General features: G+C 39.5%; 1 protein-coding gene across 10 annotated transcripts in view; it reads right to left on the reverse strand.

Moving 5' to 3' along the window:
• The window catches only part of OSBPL6 (oxysterol binding protein like 6), a 209,423-nt gene that overhangs the window by 24,408 nt on the left and 165,016 nt on the right, over nt 1-19,999 (reverse strand). For 4 of the 10 annotated variants that reach the window (XM_050750531.1, XM_050750536.1, XM_050750533.1 and 1 more), the window contains 3 exons: nt 13,338-13,471; nt 12,528-12,551; nt 645-752 (listed from right to left, as the gene is read on the reverse strand). In XM_050750531.1, the coding sequence (XP_050606488.1) occupies nt 645-752; nt 12,528-12,551; nt 13,338-13,471 (266 nt within the window). The remainder of the gene's footprint in view (nt 1-644; nt 753-12,527; nt 12,552-13,337; nt 13,472-19,999) is intronic. The other 6 variants (XM_050750532.1, XM_050750537.1, XM_050750534.1 and 3 more) reach the window with 2 other exon arrangements.

The following is a 19,999-nucleotide window of genomic DNA, read 5'->3' on the forward strand; positions in this document are numbered from 1 at the left end:
TTTCTTCAAACTGAAAAATGGAATAATAATACCACCTAACACAGAGGGTTGTTGAGCGTGTCAAATGAGATCACACATGCAAAGTCGTTAACACAATACCTAGCACATAGTAAGCATTACCTTGACACATGTCAGCTATTAATTAGCAGCAGCAGCAGCAGTAGTAGTAGCTGCAGCAGTACCATTAGCATTATCTTAACAAGGTCAGGCGACTTCTGTCCTTAGGGCTTTCAAACAAACCTTAAGAGCACTTTTACTTAGCAACCTTCTCAGCTAAATTTTTTTTTTTTTTTTTTTTTTTTTGGCAACATTTCACCGGCCATTTGATGCTAATGAACATTTCTAATGACGAATGAGACAGACATTGAAAATTAACAAGTTGGAGTAGATATATAAATCAAATATTCAGTGGTATCAGGTGAACATAGGAATAAATAAAAATAGACACTGATCACCAGGAATAAATGATGTCAAGCTCTTATATATCCTTTACTTCAAAGAACATTGAACTGTCAGCGACACAAATATTTATGGAGGGAACCTTTATTAACAGTGAAAGAACTGGATATAAATAAACAAAAATATGCAGTAAATTTAGATGCTAAAAAAATGGGTACTCTGCATCTATTTAAAATGAGTCTTACCTCATCAGGGCTAGGAATAATATTTACACTGACAACCTGATCACAAATAATAGACTCTGAATGTATTCTGTTCAAACGACTCCTTAGTTCAGCATTCTGGTTGAGTGCCTTAAAATAACAAAAACCACACATGTAATTTAAAATTAATAAGCAAGCATAAAACAGAACAAGTACGCAGGTACAAGTTAGACAATGATGTCTGTGATGTTCTTAGCTCTAAATTTTGAAGCCATCATGAGCCAGACGCTACCAGCAAGGAGTAAATAAATGGCTCAAAAATAAGGTATTAATTTTTTGTAATATAAGATTGCTACTTTGCGGGTTGGTGGGCTGAGTTAACAGATTTCATAAAAGTGATTCATGGAATTTTCTTTCCTTTAGAGTGAGGCCCATTATACTCAAGCCCAGTCTACCACTACATATATATTACTTTTTGCAGCCTATGATGAAAACTACTGTTTTCATTGAAAATTCTTTCACATTTTTGTTCTAGTTTCTAAAGTTTGGGAGTTGTTTCAAAACTGGATAGCTACCTTAAAAATTAGTTAGAAATAGAATGAAACGGCTTTAGTTTATAGAATTAGATTTTCGTCTGTTTAAAGAAAACATCTGTATTTTCATTTTCCAGGAGCACATAATATATATGACAATGCTGCAGAACTAACTTAAGTGCAAACAAAAAGGTGTCTTCAATGAACAGTGTAGACACTGACAACCATAATAAGAACATAGCACTGAAAGTACACCAACTCTAAGTTCTCTACATGACACTACCTCCAACATGCTTTAAGTTAGCATCAGTAAAATACTACTTGCTACAACACAGTTTAGTATGTGGAGTAACTGCATTTATTACAAGAAGAGAAAAGTTTTACATAAGCATGGCATCTCTACAAGGACCCTGTTGACAAAGGTACAGTGAATCCTCTGGTAAGGAACATCCCACTGATACACAGAAACATGTTCCATTTATAGAATACAGATGTAGCTAACTGGAATTGTATCAAGCCTCAAGTTAAAGACCTGTGAGAAGACAAGGCCCAGTGAAAAGATAGCTTTCTTTTCCTTCCCATTAAGATCAGCAATTAGAAGATATAAAGATATAAATGTCAGTGCCTAGTAAAGAGGGCATCTGCTTCAGGGAACGGGCATTCTGCTTCATTCAGAGCCAATGAATACAGTAAACCAATATAGACACAAATATAATCTCATTATTACAACTCTGAACCTATTAAAACACCCAGGGTAAATACAAAGTAGCTAAACTCTTCATTGCCTTTTCTCTCCTCTCTCCATCCTGGTTCCCGTGTCTTTCCCTCCCTCAACCCAGTTTTTGCTTTTTGAGGACGTAACTATCACTTGCAGCCTTTGGCTTTTGTTTGAAGCTGTTAGAACCGGTGTGTAAAATATTTCAAATCATATACTTGATCTGGAGGACTGTCACATTGATGGATTAAAGGTGGATACAGATTCTACAGTCATTACATTTGGAGATAGGAGGAAATAAGTCTCTGACTATCTGAGAAAACAGGAATGTTTTAGGGGGAAGGTGATAACATTCTTAATAGATAAACCATGTGCCTCAAAGGAAGACTCCTAGTATCTTTTCAACCTGAGAAAGTGCTCAGGATCATTTTTCTTGGAGCAAAATCTCAAACACTTAGAATTAGAAAACAAAAACAAAAACAAAAAACCAACAACACTGCATTACTCTTATCTTTTGTAAGTACTATAGGCCTTTCTCCTATATGTTAGGAACACGAAAGATGCTGATTTCTTCTTTGTTCTCTGCCTACAAGTGAATGCATAGTTGCCTTAGTTACTGAAATATTTGGAACCATATATGCTTTGGTGCCATATAAGTGGGAGGCTATTTGATAGTTTCAATTGCAGAATCACAGTTTTTGTTGTTGTTGTTTGTTTTGAGACAGAGTCTTGCTCTGTCACCCAGGCGGGAGTGCAGTGGTGTGATCTCAGCTCACTGCAACCTCGGCCTCCGGGGTTCAAGTGACTCTCATGCCTCAGCCTCCTAAGTAGCTGGGATTACAAGGGTGCACCACCACATCTGGCTCATTTTTGTATTTTTAGTAGAGATGAAGTTTTTTTTTTTTTTTTTTTTTTTTTTTTTGAGACGGAGTCTCGCTCTGTCGCCCAGGCTGGAGTGCAGTGGCGCGATCTCGGCTCACTGCAAGCTCCGCCTCCCGGGTTCACGCCATTCTCCTGCCTCAGCCTCCCGAGTAGCTGGGACTACAGGCGCCCACAACCGCGCCCGGCTAATTTTTTGTATTTTTTTTAGTAGAGACGGGGTTTCACCGTGGTCTCGATCTCCTGACCTTGTGATCCGCCCGCCTTGGCCTCCCAAAGTGCTGGGATTACAGGCGTGAGCCACTGCGCCCGGCCGAGATGAAGTTTTGCCATGTTCACCAGGCTGGTCTCAAACTCCGCACCTCAAGTGATCCTCTGGCCTCAGCCTCCCAAAGTGCTGGGATTACAGGCAGGAGTTAGCCTGCCCAGCACAGAATCACAGTCTAACATCTCGCCACTAATGTCAGTAAGAAATGAACTAAGAGGTTTTTTTTTTTTTTTTTTTTTTTTTTTTTTTTTTGAGACGGAGTCTGGCTCTGTCACCCAGGCTGGAGTACAGTGGCGCGATCTCGGCTCACTGCAAGCTCCGCCTCCCGGGTTCACGCCATTCTCCTGCCTCAGCCTCCCGAGTAGCTGGGACTACAGGCGCCCGCTACCTCGCCCGGCTAGTTTTTTGTATTTTTTAGTAGAGACGGGGTTTCACCGTGTTAGCCAGGATGGTCTCGATCTCCTGACCTCGTGATCCGCCCGTCTCGGCCTCCCAAAGTGCTGGGATTACAGGCTTGAGCCACCGCGCCCAGCCAGAGGTTTTTAAATTAAATATAATTTATTCTTTTTCTTAGATGTGATGTGAAAAATAAAAATTCTGGCCTGGGAGTCAGAAGATCAGGTTCTTTTGATCTCAGGGCTAAGTAGTCTTCACCAAGTTACTTAACCTTTCTGGGGTTGTATTAAATAAACATACAAATTTGATTGAAACACTAAGTTAGAATCCTGCACAGTGCCTCTTGATTATCATGATGAAGATGAACTAGCATCCAGAATAGTGCAAAAATAATTTGGGTTCGGGGATTTTCTGATGCTTACAATATGGTTCATAGGAATTTCTATACTTCACGGGGCAAATAATCAGTATTTGGCTCTCTGATAAGAGCACACTCAAGGTATTTTTACATTCTATGCAAAGTTTACTTTGGCATTCGTTGGGATGGTCTGGAGAGAGTTTTATCACCTATGTTCTTACTTAATTCTCTTATTGTTGAAACCCTGTTCTCTCTTCCATTGACAGCAAAAAGAGTAGCATGGCAGCAAAAGACAGAAATCCTAAAGTATTTCTTATTAAGATGAAAGCCAGGCATGGTGGCTCATGTCTGTAACCTGAGCACTTTGGGAGACCAAGGCAGATGGATCACTTGAGGTCAGGAGTTCGAGACCAGCCTGGCCAACATGGTGAAACCCCAACTCTACTAATAATACAAAAATTAGCCGGGTGAGGTGGCACACGCCTACAGTCCCAGGTACTCAGGAGGCTAAGGTAGGAGAATCACTTTAACTCTTGAGGTGGAGGTTGCACTGAGCCAAGATTGTGTCACTGCACTTCAGCCTGGGTAATACTGCAAGACTGTGTCTCAAAAAAAAAAAAAAAAAAAAAAAAAAAAAAGTATGTTTTTATTAAGCTGAACAAAAATAGAAGTACTTTCATTTGTTAAATTTTTTAATGTAAATGTTTTAATGTAAATTTTTTCAAACTTCAAAACCAGTTTTTTAAAAATGATGGCAAATACTCAAAGCCAAAGATCTGCTGTAGTTCACCACTACTGGCAAAGAATTACACTCTCCAGGCCGGGCGCGGTGGCTCAAGCCTGTAATCCCAGCACTTTGGGAGGCCGAGACGGGCGGATCACAAGGTCAGGAGATCGAGACCAGCCTGGCTAATACGGTGAAACCCCGTCTCTACTAAAAAAATACAAAAAACTAGCCGGGTGAGGTGGCGGGCGCCTGTAGTCCCAGCTGCTCGGGAGGCTGAGGCAGGAGAATGGCGTAGACCCGGGAGGCGGAGCTTGCAGTGAGCTGAGATGCGGCCACTGCACTCCAGCCTGGGCGACAGAGCGAGACTCTGTCTCAAAAAAAAAAAAAAAAAAAAAAAAAAAAAAAAAAAAAAAAAAAAGAATTACACTCTCCTGCCAAAATGCTAACACTGTGCCACAACAAAACAGTTTGGTTCCATTTTAACTACATAATGATGCATTTTGCTAGTTCTTATTTTAATCACTTTTAGAATTGAGACAAAAGTAGAAGACTCATCTCTGCTGCTATGATTTGAAGCCAGATGTTAAGCATGTGGAGTTCAAAGCTAAAAGTTTAAAAGACATCATTTTATTAATAATATCTATGCAGTGGTAGAAAAGAGTAGCTGTTACATAGCACAGGAAGCATGGAAATCAAGACCATTCCCACTCTGGCAACCCCAGTGGTGAAAAGTGTAAGCCGGCAACTGAGCATGCAACAGCCCCTTCTGCGTATCCTCCTCCTTTTGCCTTGATCGTACAGGCTGTTTATGAAGTTTGCTACAACCAAGTGCCACGAGCTTTCAGGTAGTGCTTAGGTCTACATTTATTATTTCCTGCCCTGAAAATTATTTTTATCTAATAATACCATGTTTCTATAATAATATCATGGAAACTTTGGGACAAGCATTGTCAGGGAAATGATGCTCTTCGTGACAACAGAAAGGGCCTAGAAGATGGCAGAAATAAAGTAGGGAATGTACCCAAGAGGAGGGAGCAGTGGCATAAGCAAGGAAAAAGGAGGCAGAGGACCAGTCCCTGGTGCCAGCCAATGAGAAAGAAGAGCTGTGGAGACTTGTCAGCAGTAACATCGCTATTAGTGGCATACAGGACCAAAGGCCTAACAGGGAGGAAGCACCTTGAAGCCAGGAACTGGGCACAGATTCTTCACTCAGCAGGTTTTATGCATATTCTTACCACTTGCTTTACTGAGCTTGGACTGCACTAAAAACTACAATGCATGCTCATTTCCCCACACCTCATGTCCCTTATGCACATTTCAAGTCTAATATATCCAAGAAACGCACAATTCCTTTCCAATGTATAAAATAAGTTACTGTCTTAAAGATTTGAGCCAGAATCAATTACCTAAATTGCCACCTCCTTAGCTACTAACTACCATTCATCAACCCTGGCAGGTAATTCCTAGGTGAAGATTTATCTTAGGCTGGGTGAGACTCTGGCATAAACATTTTACTAAATGGAACTGTGGGTTCTATGAGAAAAACATAGAAGCCTAATGGCTGGAGAAGGATATGAAACATATGGCAAGATGAAATCATCATAAATTTAAACCCTTTAGATAAAAATAAAACTGGTTCAAAAGGAATGAGAAAATGAGCATGGAAACTGTCAAAGCTAGAGCTGTCAAAACCAAATCCTGGGTCTCTCTTTAAAATCACTTGTTTTTTCAATTACGAAAATACCATTAAAGTATATTTGGAAAATGCAAAATATAGACAAAGTTTTAAAAAATGCATCTTACTACCCGACTGTTAGTAGTTTGGCCCATTTCTTTCTAGATTTTTTTCCTCTGTATTTTAAAATATTGTTTAGTGGGTGCACAGTTTACATACTGTATCTGCCCCTTATTCTTTGCACATAAGCAGTTATTTTGTTTCAAACTCTTCACACACATAATTTTAATAGTTGCATTAGCAAGTATTTCCTACTATTGGACACTTATGCTGTTACTGATTTTTACTAGTACAAATAATACTGCCATGAATATGTGCATCATTGTTTTCTAAATTTCAGCTTTAATAGACATATCAGCCATGGACCTACAGGGTAAAAGGGTAAAAACGTTTTAAGGCTTTTAATAAATATTGCCAAATTATGTTCAAAATGACGACAATTTAAAGTTTAAAGAAGATATCAGGATTCTATAAAGAGTATCTTCACATACAACAAATTTGGCCAAGTCTCAGGGAACTATGAAATCCAGGAATAAACAAATACATTTGCAACTTTTATTTCATCACAGAATAATTATTTGGGTATGTGAAATGCTGTGGACAGGGAGGATGACAGATATGATTGGGATTTTAGATTATGCTACTATATAGTATGTTAAGCAATTTTTTTGCTTCAATTCTCATATTTACTACATTTCACTGATTCTAAGACGCACATATCCCCCCATATTCACCGCCTCTGAAGCACTGTGTCAGTTCAATTGACAGTGTTTTTTTTTCCCTTTCTCAGTAATGCACAAAATGATGATGCATGTAACAACTGATGGCATCTTGATTTAATAAAATACAGTGATTCTAGCTGGAATAGATGGGTCACATTCCGTTATTCACATTTATATGAGCCCAACTCTCACTGCATTTAACACAAGCTGTGCAGAATTTCTGGGGCCAGGAATCAAACTAGTAACAGTGATAAAGTGTAATGTATTGAAGATAGGCTCAAGATGAGTTGGATTTTTATTATTATGGTAATCTGGGGTGCTGAGGTTGCCTTAGTCTTATTATAGACTATTTCATTTTGGTGTTCAGGGTACTGCATTAAACAAGACATAAGCTGGGTGCAGTGGTTCATGCCTATAATCCCAGGACTTCGGGAGTCCGAGGTGGGAGGATCACTTGAGGACAGGAGTTCGAGACCAGCCTGGGCAACATGGTGAAATCCCATCTCTACTAAAAATACAAAAAATTAGCCGGACGTGGTGGCACATGCCTGTAATACCAGCTAGTTGGGAAACTGTGGCAAGAGAATCACTTGAACCCGGGAGGCGGAGGTTGCAGTGAGCTAAGACTGAGTCACTGTACCCCAAACAGGGCAACAGAGCAAGACTCTGCCTCTAAAAAACAAACAAAAAAAGATATGAAATTATAGCTGATGTGAAATAAAGTCATTTATAAGGGATGGATGCCACATAAAATGTCCTGTCCTACAGGCTTGGGTCCAACATCTAGGCTCCCTCTCAAGTGTGAAAGTTTAAGTTTCATGGGGGTTAAATAACAGAATTACATATGTTTTTGTGTACATATAGATCGGGGAAGTAATATTACTTTATTTATTTTTATTTTTTTGAGACAGAGTCTTGCTGTGTCGCCCAGGCTGGAGTGCAATGGCACGATCTTGGCTCACTGCAACCTCCGCCTCCTGGGATCAAGCAATTCTCCTGCCTCAGCCTCCCAAGTAGCTGGGATTACAGGCACCTGCTACCACACCCAGCGAATTTTTTGTATTTTTAGTAGAGATGGGGTTTCACCATGTTGGCCAGGCTGGTCGAAGTAATATTACTTTAGAAGAGCAATTCATTAGACTGCCCTGCCTCGCAAATTGTTGTTTGCTCAAGGCAGGTAACAATTTATGCTAAGCATGTGGTAAAAATGCTAATTTCAAGTATTTTATCTGCTATATGCCTTCGAAAAAGATGATAAAATTTGCTGAGTTTGATATACTTAAAGCCTTGTTGAAATGCAGCACTTTAATCATAGACATACATCAAATAGGATTTATGTCAAATAGGACATAAAGGCGGATCACGAGGTCAGGAGATCAAGACCATCCTGGCTAACACGGTGAAACCCCGTCTCTACTAAAAAATACAAAAAACTAGCCAGGCGTGGTGGCGGGCGCCTATAGTCCCAGCTACTTGGGAGGCGGAAGCAGAATGGCGTGAACCCGGCAGGCGGAGCTTGCAGTGAGCTGAGATCCGGACACTGCACTCCAGCCTGGGTGACAGAGGAAGACTCCATCTCAAAAAAAAAAAAAAAAAAAAAAAAATTTTAGACTACTAAATAAGTTTGTTTGTTTGCTTTAGAGACAGGATCTTACTCTGTTGCTCAGGCTGGAGTGCAGTGGTGGTATCATGGCTCACTATAATCTTGAACTCCTGGGTGCAAGGAATTCTCCTGCCTCCACCTCCCAAAGAATTAGGATTATAGGCCGGGCGCGGTGGCTCAAGCCTGTAATCCCAGCACTTTGGGAGGCCGAGACGGGCGGATCACGAGGTCAGGAGATCGAGACCATCCTGGTGAACACGGTGAAACCCTGTCTCTACTAAAAAATACAAAAAACTAGCCGGGTGAGGTGGCGGGCGCCTGTAATCCCAGTTACTCGGGAGGCTGAGGCAGGAGAATGGCGTAAACCCCGGAGGCGGAGCTTGCAGTGAGCTGAGATCCGGCCACTGCACTCCAGCCTGGGCGACAGAGCGAGACTCCGTCTCAAAAAAAAAAAAAAAAAAAAAAAAAAAAAGAATTAGGATTATAGGCATAAGCCACTGTGTTTGGCCTAAAGGTGTTATTTAAATTCAGTCTCTCTCCCTCCTCCCCTCTCTGAGGGACACCTGGCTTTTTTTCTGGACCCCAGTAAAATATCTGGGAGTTTAACTGATGACATTTGAATACGGACCAAACATGTCTTTAGGCTGCCTATAATGACACTATAATGTGAAGTTATACTAATTCAAAAACATACTCAGAACAGGGAGAGCAATGGTCTCAATGTACTCAAGCTAATTAGTACTTGATCAATCTTAAGCGCTACATTAAAAGAGGGACAGCGAGAACAGAGTTGGCCAACCAGGAGGGCTGATCAGTTGCTTTCCACCCTCACTATTTTCTTATCTGCTGGCCCTTTTTTCTCAAGATATAAAGATGCTGAGACTGCCAAATTCCAGGGCTGATGGTCAGTCTATATATTAGTTGCTACTACATTGGATTCTGTTAACCTTTTCCTTCCTGAGACTATTGAAACTCCCCTTGGTCTCAATGGTCATCACTTCTAAATCCTCTGGCTGCTTCCCCGAGTCTCCATCAACGGCTTCTCTTTCTTGGCCTGTCTTATTTTATTTTATTTTATTTTATTTTATTTTATTTTATTTTATTTTGCGACAGAGTCTTGCTCTGTTGCCCAGGCTGGAGTGATCTCGGCTCACTGCAACCTCTGCCTCCTGGGTTCAAGCAATTCTCCTGCCTCAGCCTTCCAAGTAGCTGGGACTACAGGCATGTGCCATCAAGCCTGTCTAATTTTTACATTTTGTAGAGATGGGGTTTCGTCATGTTGGCCAGGCTGGTTTCAAACTCCTGACCTCAGGTGATTCACCAGCCTTGGCCTCCTAAAGTGCTGGGATTAAGGTGCGAGCCACCGCACCCGGCCACTTGGCCTGTTTTTTTTGTTTTTTTTTTTTTTCTTTTTGAGATGGAGTTTCGCTCTCTCCTTGCTCAGGCTGGAGTGCAATGGCGCGATTTCAGCTCATTGCAACCTCCACCGCCCAGGTTCAAGTGATTCTCCTGCCTCAATCTCCCAAATAGCTAGGATTACAGGAGCCCACCACCACGCCCAATTAATGTTTGTATTTTCAGTAGAGATGGAGTTTCGCCTGTTGGCCAGGCTGGTCTCGAACTCCTGACTTCATGATCCACCCATCTCGGCCTCCCAAAGTGCTGGGATTACAGGCGTGAGCCACCACGCCTGGCCGGCCTGTTGTTTAAATGTTAATGTTCTCTATAGCAGCAGGAGCACAACTGACCCTTTTATTCTGACTGCAATGCAATTCGTCAACATCTATAACTGCCCTGATACGCAGGGGCAACCATCTTCCTCTCTAGCCTAGACCTGTCTTCTGAGCTCTAGACATAAATATCTAATTGCCTGTAAAATGCCCCACAGACACCTCAATCTCCACAGAAATCTATCATCATATACCTAAAGCAAACCAGCTCCTCTTATAGTCCCACCTTGGGGAAAATAACTTTCACATACCCAATTATCCAAGTAAAAACCCTGGACTGTCTTGATTTTGTGTTCTTGTCCCTTTCTAATATTCTGCTGATCTCCAAGCCATTCTGATTCTCCCTCCTGGGTGTCTTTTAAATGTATTCCCTCCTTCTACCAATGCTGGCATGGCACTTCCTCAGTTTAGGAATATTATCTCAAGTGTACAAGCTATTCTCAAATTATCTCAAATACCATAAGAATCTGTCAAACTAGTCTTGCCTCCCAATTCCACCTACCCTCCATACTGTACCAGAGTAATCTTTCTAATATGCAGAAATATGCCATAATAATTCTAATTTCTGGCATTATCATTTACCAGTTAAAATTGTTAAGCCCTCCCTTCGCTGACAGGATAAATCCAAAACCCTTTGTGTAGTCCCTGATGAGCTGGTTCTTGCCTACTTAATCAGCTACTCTTTAGAGTAATTCTTCCTTGTTCATCTCATACTTCTTCCACTACGAACTACCTGCCATTCTCCAGACATCTCTCCCATGGCCTAACCATGAATAGCAATTTGTTAGAAAGGAGTAAACTGTCAGTAGACTTAAATACCTTAAGCAAAGGCTGCTGTGGTTTCCAAAAAGGAGTCCACATTTAGAGGTGATGGGAATAGATGGCCAGTGGGGGTGCGACTACCCCGAGGGGAGGGCATGGACACACACGGGAATGTGAACATCACCAAAATGCTGGGATGACACACAACTGTAAACACTGAATTATCTATTGGATAGGCTGTAATGGTCTATTTGAAACTTAATAGTTCCAAATTATTTTCACATCTTTCAAGGCTAAAATTGAGATTTTTTTGTAAAAATAAATAACAATAACAAACAATCCAACAAAAATCTATTGAGGCTCTACCTTTAGATGCAAATAAATACGTTTTGACAAGAGAGGGAAATATTTTAACCCCGAGGAAGCACAGTTGATCAAATTTTGCTTTATTTTACTTTTGTCATATTAGCATTGGGCCCTTCCTTGTGAGCGGTTGCTGTCTATTCAGGCCAGGTTGAAGGTCTGATTCCTCCGAGAAGCCTGATCTGTGGCTCTGCTCTCAGCTCAGGGATCTCCCATTCCTCTGAGCAAACAGAGCCCTGGAAATCTGCACCACCACGTACTGCTGTGAATGTACTACGGCGTGCTCCATTTCACTGTTTCCTGCTCATCTCATGAATCAGATCATGAGCTTGCTGGGAACATGGCCAGGGCTACTTTTACCGTGGTGTTCTGTACCTTGCATAATACCTAGCATATAGTCACCTGAATGGAATACAATGAATAAGGGAATGAACAAATGCATAACTGTTGTAAGATTTCTCTTTATAATTATTTCTAATTTCATCTGAAGCCCGACCCGAGACCTCTATTTACCATTCTCTGTTTCACCTACAAGCAAATAAAAGCAAGCAAGCAGGCAAGCAAGAAACAAATGCATTTTCTTGTTTTTCTTAATAAAGCTTGACTTCTATCTCTAAGCCTCCATCACTAAATACATCTGAAGGAACCGTTGCAACACTTAGAGGGACAAGAATGTATTTTATATGTTTACAGGATGACATTTGAATGTTTACTCGACCATTATTTTGATCTTTCTGATTCACGATACTTTCAGAATAACGATTTGGAAGACCAGTTAATGTCAACTGAGTGTTCCACCTATCCATAACATGAGAAGGGTCCAGGGAAAGCCATTAAAATGTTCTTCTAAATAAAGCCCTCTGCAGACTGGCAGAATCATAGCGGATTTTCACGCTCATGCTCCTGAGACCCCTGGCTTTGTACTGGAAGCAGCATATGCCCCTCAGCTGACAGTGTTTTATGGATAATGCAGAAAGTGTGGCCCAGATAACAACATCCATGACATGAAACTTAACACTCAAAATACGCTGACAGTTCAGGGACATAAAACATGGTGACACGGTGTAAGTCTACTTTTTAGGGACTGAGGGAAACTGTTCAAGCAGGATCTGCTCCACACGGAGAACCACTTACCCAGGATTTGCTTGCTCCTTCACTCTGATCCAAGGCACCAGGAAGCGAATAATATTTTATATAAACACCGAGTTCTCACAAAATCACATTACAACATTGAATTCTCAAAGGAGTTAAGGTCAGTGCATTTATAGACTAAAGAAAATACTTCTAAGGAACTACTCAGTTGAAAAAAGCATAAGCACAGCTCTAAAGGATTTTTATCAGAAATTTCAACTTTGATATAGATACATAGGGGTTTGACTAGTATTAATAAGATCAACTCTATAATATATATTGAAATATAAAAGGCTAGTTCAGGGAGCATAACTTAGGAAGAAAACCTCAAGAGTGCAAATCAGAAAAGAAAAAAATGGGTGACAGTAATCAGTAATTTTCAACAGATTAAGATGTAAGTGGGAAAAATACTAAGTGTGGAAGATCTAGTACCTTTTAAATAAATATTTACTATTGGACTGAATATATCCTGGAACACATTTCAGATGTATAGGTCAAATAAATGCATGATTCTTTTTTTTAAAATCAGGGGCTACCTTATAAATGACCTTAGAGAAGCATTAAGTGTTCAACTGGCCAAAATTACCATTATATGCTTACAAACAAGTTTGATTTATTTTCACTCTTACCTTGACATTTTGGGGAAGAAAAGTAATACACTCTAATACCGACACTGCAGTCTTTTGGGGGAATTTCTGCGAACTGTACTATCCCCATGACTAGCCACCTCCCTGCCAGCTCCCCATCTTTTGATCTTTCGTCTTACAGGGTAGGGAGTGTGTCACGTACATGCAAACACACACTCTCGTCTACCTGAGACAGTGACTGTCGGAGCCGTGCCATCTGCGTGCTGTGGCCTTTACTGTGATCCTGCTCGGAAACCATCTGCTTCAGCTTCTCCTTCTCTATAGCTATGCTATTAAACGCAGACTTCAAAAGAGAATGCACTGGGTGGGGAGAAAAGTGAGAAAAAACTGTCAGATATGTGCAGCAAGAATACACAATATAAATTTCTCCAGACTTTCACTCACAAATAGACATTTTCTGGAAAGGCTATGTAATGGTCTAATTAAAAATTAGCCTTCAAAAGGAATCTTTATCAGAATATCTATACTCCACACAAGTATTACAATGGCAATTGATCAGAGTGAAAAATTTGGTTTTTATACCAGACAGACCAACAAAAATTTGGAAGTAGTATGTAAAATATCAAGACCAATGCAAAGTATCAATATTTAGAAATTAATTTATAATCCCTAGAAAGAATAGGGAACAAGTTTACTTGCCATATTTGATTATCATATTTGAGCAGTTCTATGTAGCATAAAGTCTCACGTAAATCATTTAGAACTAGCCAAAAACCATTTTCTAAAGGATGCACCCAAAAAGAGCATTTTATGCATTCTGCCAACATAAAACAGCTGGCTGATCAAGAAGTTTTGACCGGTTCTCTTGGAGGTAAGAAATGATATGCTGTTAAGAATAGCACTTGCATTACTTTCTCAGACAGGAATATCTTGTTGTTAAAGTGCTTTGATTTAAAAGCAACAATAAAAACAACACCCCCTCCCCATTTGGTACATACCTAACAAATTAGCATTGGTAAAATCTGAGGCAGTCTTCAATCATGAACTACAAAAAGGTTGACTTTCCAACATCTATTTTTATAACAGAGTTCCTATAATATGCAAAGTATTCTAAAATAGGTATTTCCTTATTTGAGAAAGGTATTTATAAAAGTGGAAATTTTTAGTGTAAAATAGAGTGGCTGAATTACAGGGGGAAAATGGCAGGATCACAAGGGATTCACGATCTATTGCTATGGCAATTGGCAGGATCGCTTCCTTTTTGAAGGCTGAATAATATTCCATTGTGTATGTGTATACCACAGTTTCTTTACCATTTGTCCACTGACAGATGCAATGAACATGTGAGTGCAGATAACTTTACAACAGGGTGACTTCATTTCCTGTGGATATATGCCTAGAAGAGGGACTGCTGGGTCATATAGTAGTTCTATTTTTAATTCTTTTAAGAATCTCTGTACTGTTTTCCAGTGTACATGGTTGCACCAATGTACATTCCCAACAACAGCGTACAAAGGTTTCCTTTTCTCCACACCCTTGCCAACACTTGTCTTGTCTTTTTAATAGCTATCCTATCAGGTGTGAGGTGGTGGTGCATAGTGGTTTTGATTTGCATTTCCCTAATGATTAGTGATGCTGATCACCTTTTCATGTACTTGTTGGTCATTCTTATGTCATCTTTGGAGAAGTATCTACTCAGATGCTTTGCTCATTTTAAAATCAGGTTATATGTTTTCTTTTAAAGAAACATTTCTATTTATTTAATTTTTATGAGACAAGGTCTCACTCTGTTGTCTATTGTGGAGTACAGTGGCCTGATCATAGCTCACTGTAACCTCTAACTCCTGGGCTTAAGTGATCCTCCCACCTCAGCCTCTCGAGTAGCTAGGACTACAGGCACACATTACCATGCCTGGCTAATTTTTTAATTTTATTTTTTGTAGAGATGGAGTCTCACTATGTTGCTCACGCTTGTCTCGAACTCCTGGCCTCAAGTAAAGGTTATATGTTTTCTTCCTATTGAGTTGTATGAGTTCTTTATACATCCTGGATATTAACCCCTTATCTGATACATGGTTTGCAAATATTTTTTCCCATTCTGTAGGTTATCTTTTTATTTTGTTGATTGTTTTCTTTGCTGTGCAGAAGCTTATTTTTAAAAATTTACACAACAAGGTTTTTAATTTGAAATTTTCCATTTATTTAGTTTTGATTTTTTAGCCTGAATTTTTGGTGTTATATCTAAGAAATCCGTTGCCAAGAACAATGTCAAGGAGCTTCTGCTCTATGTTTTCTTCTAGGAGTTTTACAGTTTCAGGTCTTACATTTAGGTCTTTTATCTATTTTGAGTTCCCTTTTGTGTATGGTGTAAGATAAGGGTCTAATTTCATTCTTTTGCATGTGGAAATCTGGTTTTCTCAGCATCTTTCATTGAATAAATTATCCTTTTCTCATTGTGTCTTTTTGGTGCCTTTTTTGAAAATTAGTTGATCATATATGTTTGGATTTATCTTGAGGCTCTCTTTTCTGTTCCAGTGGTCAATGTATCTGCTTTTAAGCCAATACCCTACTATTTTGATTACTATAGCTTTCTAATATAATTTTAAATCAGAAAGCATGATGTTTTCAACTTTGTTTTTTTCCCCCCAGGTTGCTCTGGTTATCAAATTCTTTTGTGGTTCTATGTGAATTTTATCTATTTTCATATTTTTAATTTATTATACTTTAAATTCTAGGGTACATGGCACAACATGCAGGTTTGATACATAGGTATACGTGTGCCATGTTGGTTTGCTGCACCCATCGACTCATTATTTACATTAGGTATTTCTCCTAATGCTATCTCTCCCCCCGCCCCTGACCCCTGGACAGGACCCAGTGTGTGACGTTCCTTGCCCTGTGTCCAAGTGTTCTCATTGTTCAAATCCCACCTATGAGTAAGAACATGTGGTGTTTGGTTCTCTGTCTTTGTGATAGTTTGCTGAGAATGATGGTTTCCAGCTTCATCCATGTCCCTGCAAAGGACATGGACTTATCCTTTTTTATGGCTGCATAGTATTCCATGGTGTATATGTGCCACATTTTCTTAATCTAGTTTATCACTGGTGGACATTTGGGTTGGTTCCAAGTCTTTGCTATTGTTAATAGTGCCACAATAAACATACACGTGCATGTGCCTTTATAGTAGCATGATTTATAATCCTTTGGGTATATACCCAGTAATGGGATCACTGGGTCAAATGGTATTTCTAGTTTTAGATCCTTGAAGAGTCACCACATGGTTTTCCACAATGGCTGAACTAATCTACACTCCCACCAGCAGTGTAAAAGCGTTCCTATTTCTCCACATCCTCTCCAGCATCTCTTGTTTCCTGACTTTTTAATGATCGTCATTCTAACTGTCATGAGATGGTATCTCATTGTAGTTTTGATTTGCATTTCTCTGATGACCAGTGATGATGAGCATTTTTTCATGTGTCAGTTGGCTGCATAAATGTCTTCTTTTGAGAAGTGTCTGTTCATATCCTTCACCCACTTTTTGATGGGATTTTTTTTCTTGTAAATTTGTTTGAGTTCTTTGTAGATTCTGGATATTAGGCCTTTGTCAGATGAGTAGATTGTAAACATTTTCTCCCATTCTGTAAGTTGCCTGTTCACTCTGATGGTAGGTTCTTTTGCTGTGCAGAAGCTCTTTAGTTTAATTAGATCCCATTTGTCTATTTTGGCTTTTGTTCCCATTGCTTTTGGTGTTTTAGTCAGGAAGTCCTTGCCCATGTCTATGTCCTGAATAGTATTGCTAAGGTTTTCTTCTAGGGTTTTTATGGTTTTAGGTCTAACATTTGAGTTTTTAATTCAGCTTGAATTAATTTTTGTATAAGGTGTGAGGAAGGGATCAAGTTTCAGCTTTCTACATATGGCTAGCGAGTTTTCCCAGCACCATTTATTAAATAGGGAATCCTTTCCCCATTTATTGTTTTTGTTAGGTTTGTCAAAGATCAGATGGTTGTAGATGTGTGGTGTTATTTCTGAGGCCTCTGTTCTGTTCCATTGGTCTATGTATCTGTTTTGGTACCAGTACCATGCTGTTTTGGTTACTGTAGCCTTGTAGTATAGTTTGAAGTCAGGTAGCGTGATGCCTCCAGCTTTGTTCTTTTTACTTAGGATTGTCTTGGCAATGAGGGCTCTTTTTTGGTTCCATACGAACTTTAAAGTAGTTTTTTCCAATTCTGTGAAGAGAGTCATTGGTAGCTTGATGGGGATGGCATTGAATCTATAAATTACCTTTGGCAGTATGGCCATTTTCACTATATTGATTCTTCCTATCCATGAGCATGGAATGTTCTTCCATTTGTTTGTGTCCTCTTTCATTTCATTGTGCAGTGGTTTGTAGTTCTCCTTGAAGAGGTCCTTCACATCCCCTTGTAAGTTGTATTCCTAGGTATTTTGCTCTCTTTGTAGCAATTGTGAAAGGGAGTTCATTCATAATTTGGCTCTCTGTTTGTCTATTATTGGTGTATAGGAATGCTTGTGATTTTTGCACATTGATTTTGTATCCTGAGACTTTGCTGAAGTTGCTTATCAGCTTAAGGAGATTTGGGGCTGAGGCGATGGGGTTTTCTAAATATACAATCATGTCATCTGCAAACAGGGACAATTTGACTCCCTCTTTTCCTAACGGAATACCCTTTATTTATTTCTCTTGCCTGATTGCCGTGGCCAGAACTTCCAACACTATGTTGAATAGGAGTGGTGAGAGAGGGCATTCTTGTCTTGTGCCAGTTTTCAAAGGGAATGCTTCCAGTTTTTGCCCATTCAGTATGATATTGGCTGTGGGTTTGTCATAAATAGCTCTTATTATTTTGAGATATGTTCCATTGATACCTAGTTTATTGAGAGATTTTAGCATGAAGGGCTGTTGAATTTCGTTGAAAGCCTTTTCTGCATCTATTGAGATAATCATGTGGTTTTTGTCATTGGTTCTGTTTATGTAATAGATTACGTTTATTGATTTGTGTATGTTGAACCAGCATTGCATCCCAGGGATGAAGCCCACTTGATCATGGTGGATAAGCTTTTTGATGTGCTGCTGGATTTGGTTGGCCAGTATTTTATTGAGGATTTTCGCATCGATGTTTATCAGGGATATTGGTCTAAAATTCTCTTTTTTTGTTGTGTCTCTGCCAGACTTTGGTATCAGGATGATGCTGGCCTCATAAAATGAGTTCGGGAGGATTCCCTCTTTTTCTATTGATTGGAGTATTTTCAGAAGGAATGGTACCAGCTCCTCCTTGTACCTCTGGTAGAATTCGGCTATGAATCCATCTGGTCCTGTACTTTTTTTTGGTTGGTAGGCTATTAATTATTGCTTCAATTTCAGAGCCTGTTATTGGTCTATTCAGAGATTCAACTTCTTCCCGGTTTAGTCTTGGGAGGGTGTATGTGTCCAGGAATTTATCAATTTCTTCTAGATTTTCTAGTTTATTTGCGTAGAGGTGTTTCTAGTATTCTCTGATGGTAGTTTGTATTTCTGTGGGGTCGGTGGTGATATCCCCTTTATCATTTTTTTATTGCATCTATGTGATTCTTCTCTCTTTTCTAATTTATTAGTCTTGCTAGTGGTCTCTCAATTTTGTTGATCTGTTAAAAAAAAAAACAAACAAAAAAAAAAAAAACCAGCTCCTGGATTCATTAATTTTTTGGAGGGTTTTTTTGTGTCTCTATCTCTTTCAGTTCTGCTCTGCTCTTAGTTATTTCGTGCCTTCTGCTACCTTTTGAATTTGTTTGCTCTTGCTTCTCTAGTTCTTTTAATTGTGATGTTGGGTGTCGGTTTTTGGATCTTTCCTGCTTTCTCTTGTGGGCATTTAGTGGTATAAATTTCCGTCTACACACTGCTTTAAATGTGTCCCAGAGATTCTGGTACGTCGTGTTTTTGTTCTCATTGGTTTCAAAGAACATCTTTATTTCTGCCTTCATTTTGTTAATTACCCAGTAGTCATTAAGAAGCAGGTTGTTCAGTTTCCATGTAGTTGTGCAGTATTGAGTGAGTTTCTTAATCCTGAGTCCTAATTTGATTGCATTGTGGTCTCAGAGACAGTCTGTTGTGATTTCTGTTCTTTTACATTTGTTGAGGAGTGCTTTACTTACAATTATGTGGTCAATTTTAGAATAAGTGTGATGTGGTGCTGAGAAGAATGTACATTCTGTTAATTTGGGGTGGAGAGTTCTGTAGATGTCTATTAGGTTTGCTTGGTACGGAGCTGAGTTGAAGTCCTGGATATCCTTGTTAACCTTCTGTCTCATTGATCTGACTAATATTGACAGTGGGGTGTTAAGTCTCCCATTATTATTGTGTGGGAGTCTAAGTCTCCTTGTAGGTCTCTAAGGACTTGCCTTGTGAACCTGGGTGCTCCTGTATTGGGTACATATATATTTAGGATAGTTAGCTCTTCTTGTTGAATTAATTCCTTTACCATTATTTAGTGGCCTTCTTTGTCTCTTTTGATCTTTGTTGGTTTAAAGCCTGTTTTATCAGAGACTAGGATTGCAACCTCTGCTTTTTTTGCTTTCCATTTGCTTGGTAGATCTTCCTCCATCCCTTTACTTTGAGCCTATGTGTATCTCTGCATGTGAGATGGGTCTCCTGAATACATACTGATGGATCTTGACTCTTTATCCAATTTGCCAGTCTATGTCTTTTAATTGGGGCATTTAGTCCATTTACATTTAAGGTTAATATTGTTATGTGTGAATTTAATCCTGTCATTATGATGTTTGCTCGTTATTTTGCCCATTAACTGATGCAGTTTCTTCATAGCATCGATGATGGTCTTTACAATTTGGCATGTTTTTGCAGTGGCCAGTACTGGTTGTTTCTTTCCACGTTTAGTG

Source organism: Macaca thibetana, chromosome 12 (assembly GCF_024542745.1).
Source record: "Macaca thibetana thibetana isolate TM-01 chromosome 12, ASM2454274v1, whole genome shotgun sequence".
NCBI lineage: Eukaryota > Metazoa > Chordata > Mammalia > Primates > Cercopithecidae > Macaca > Macaca thibetana.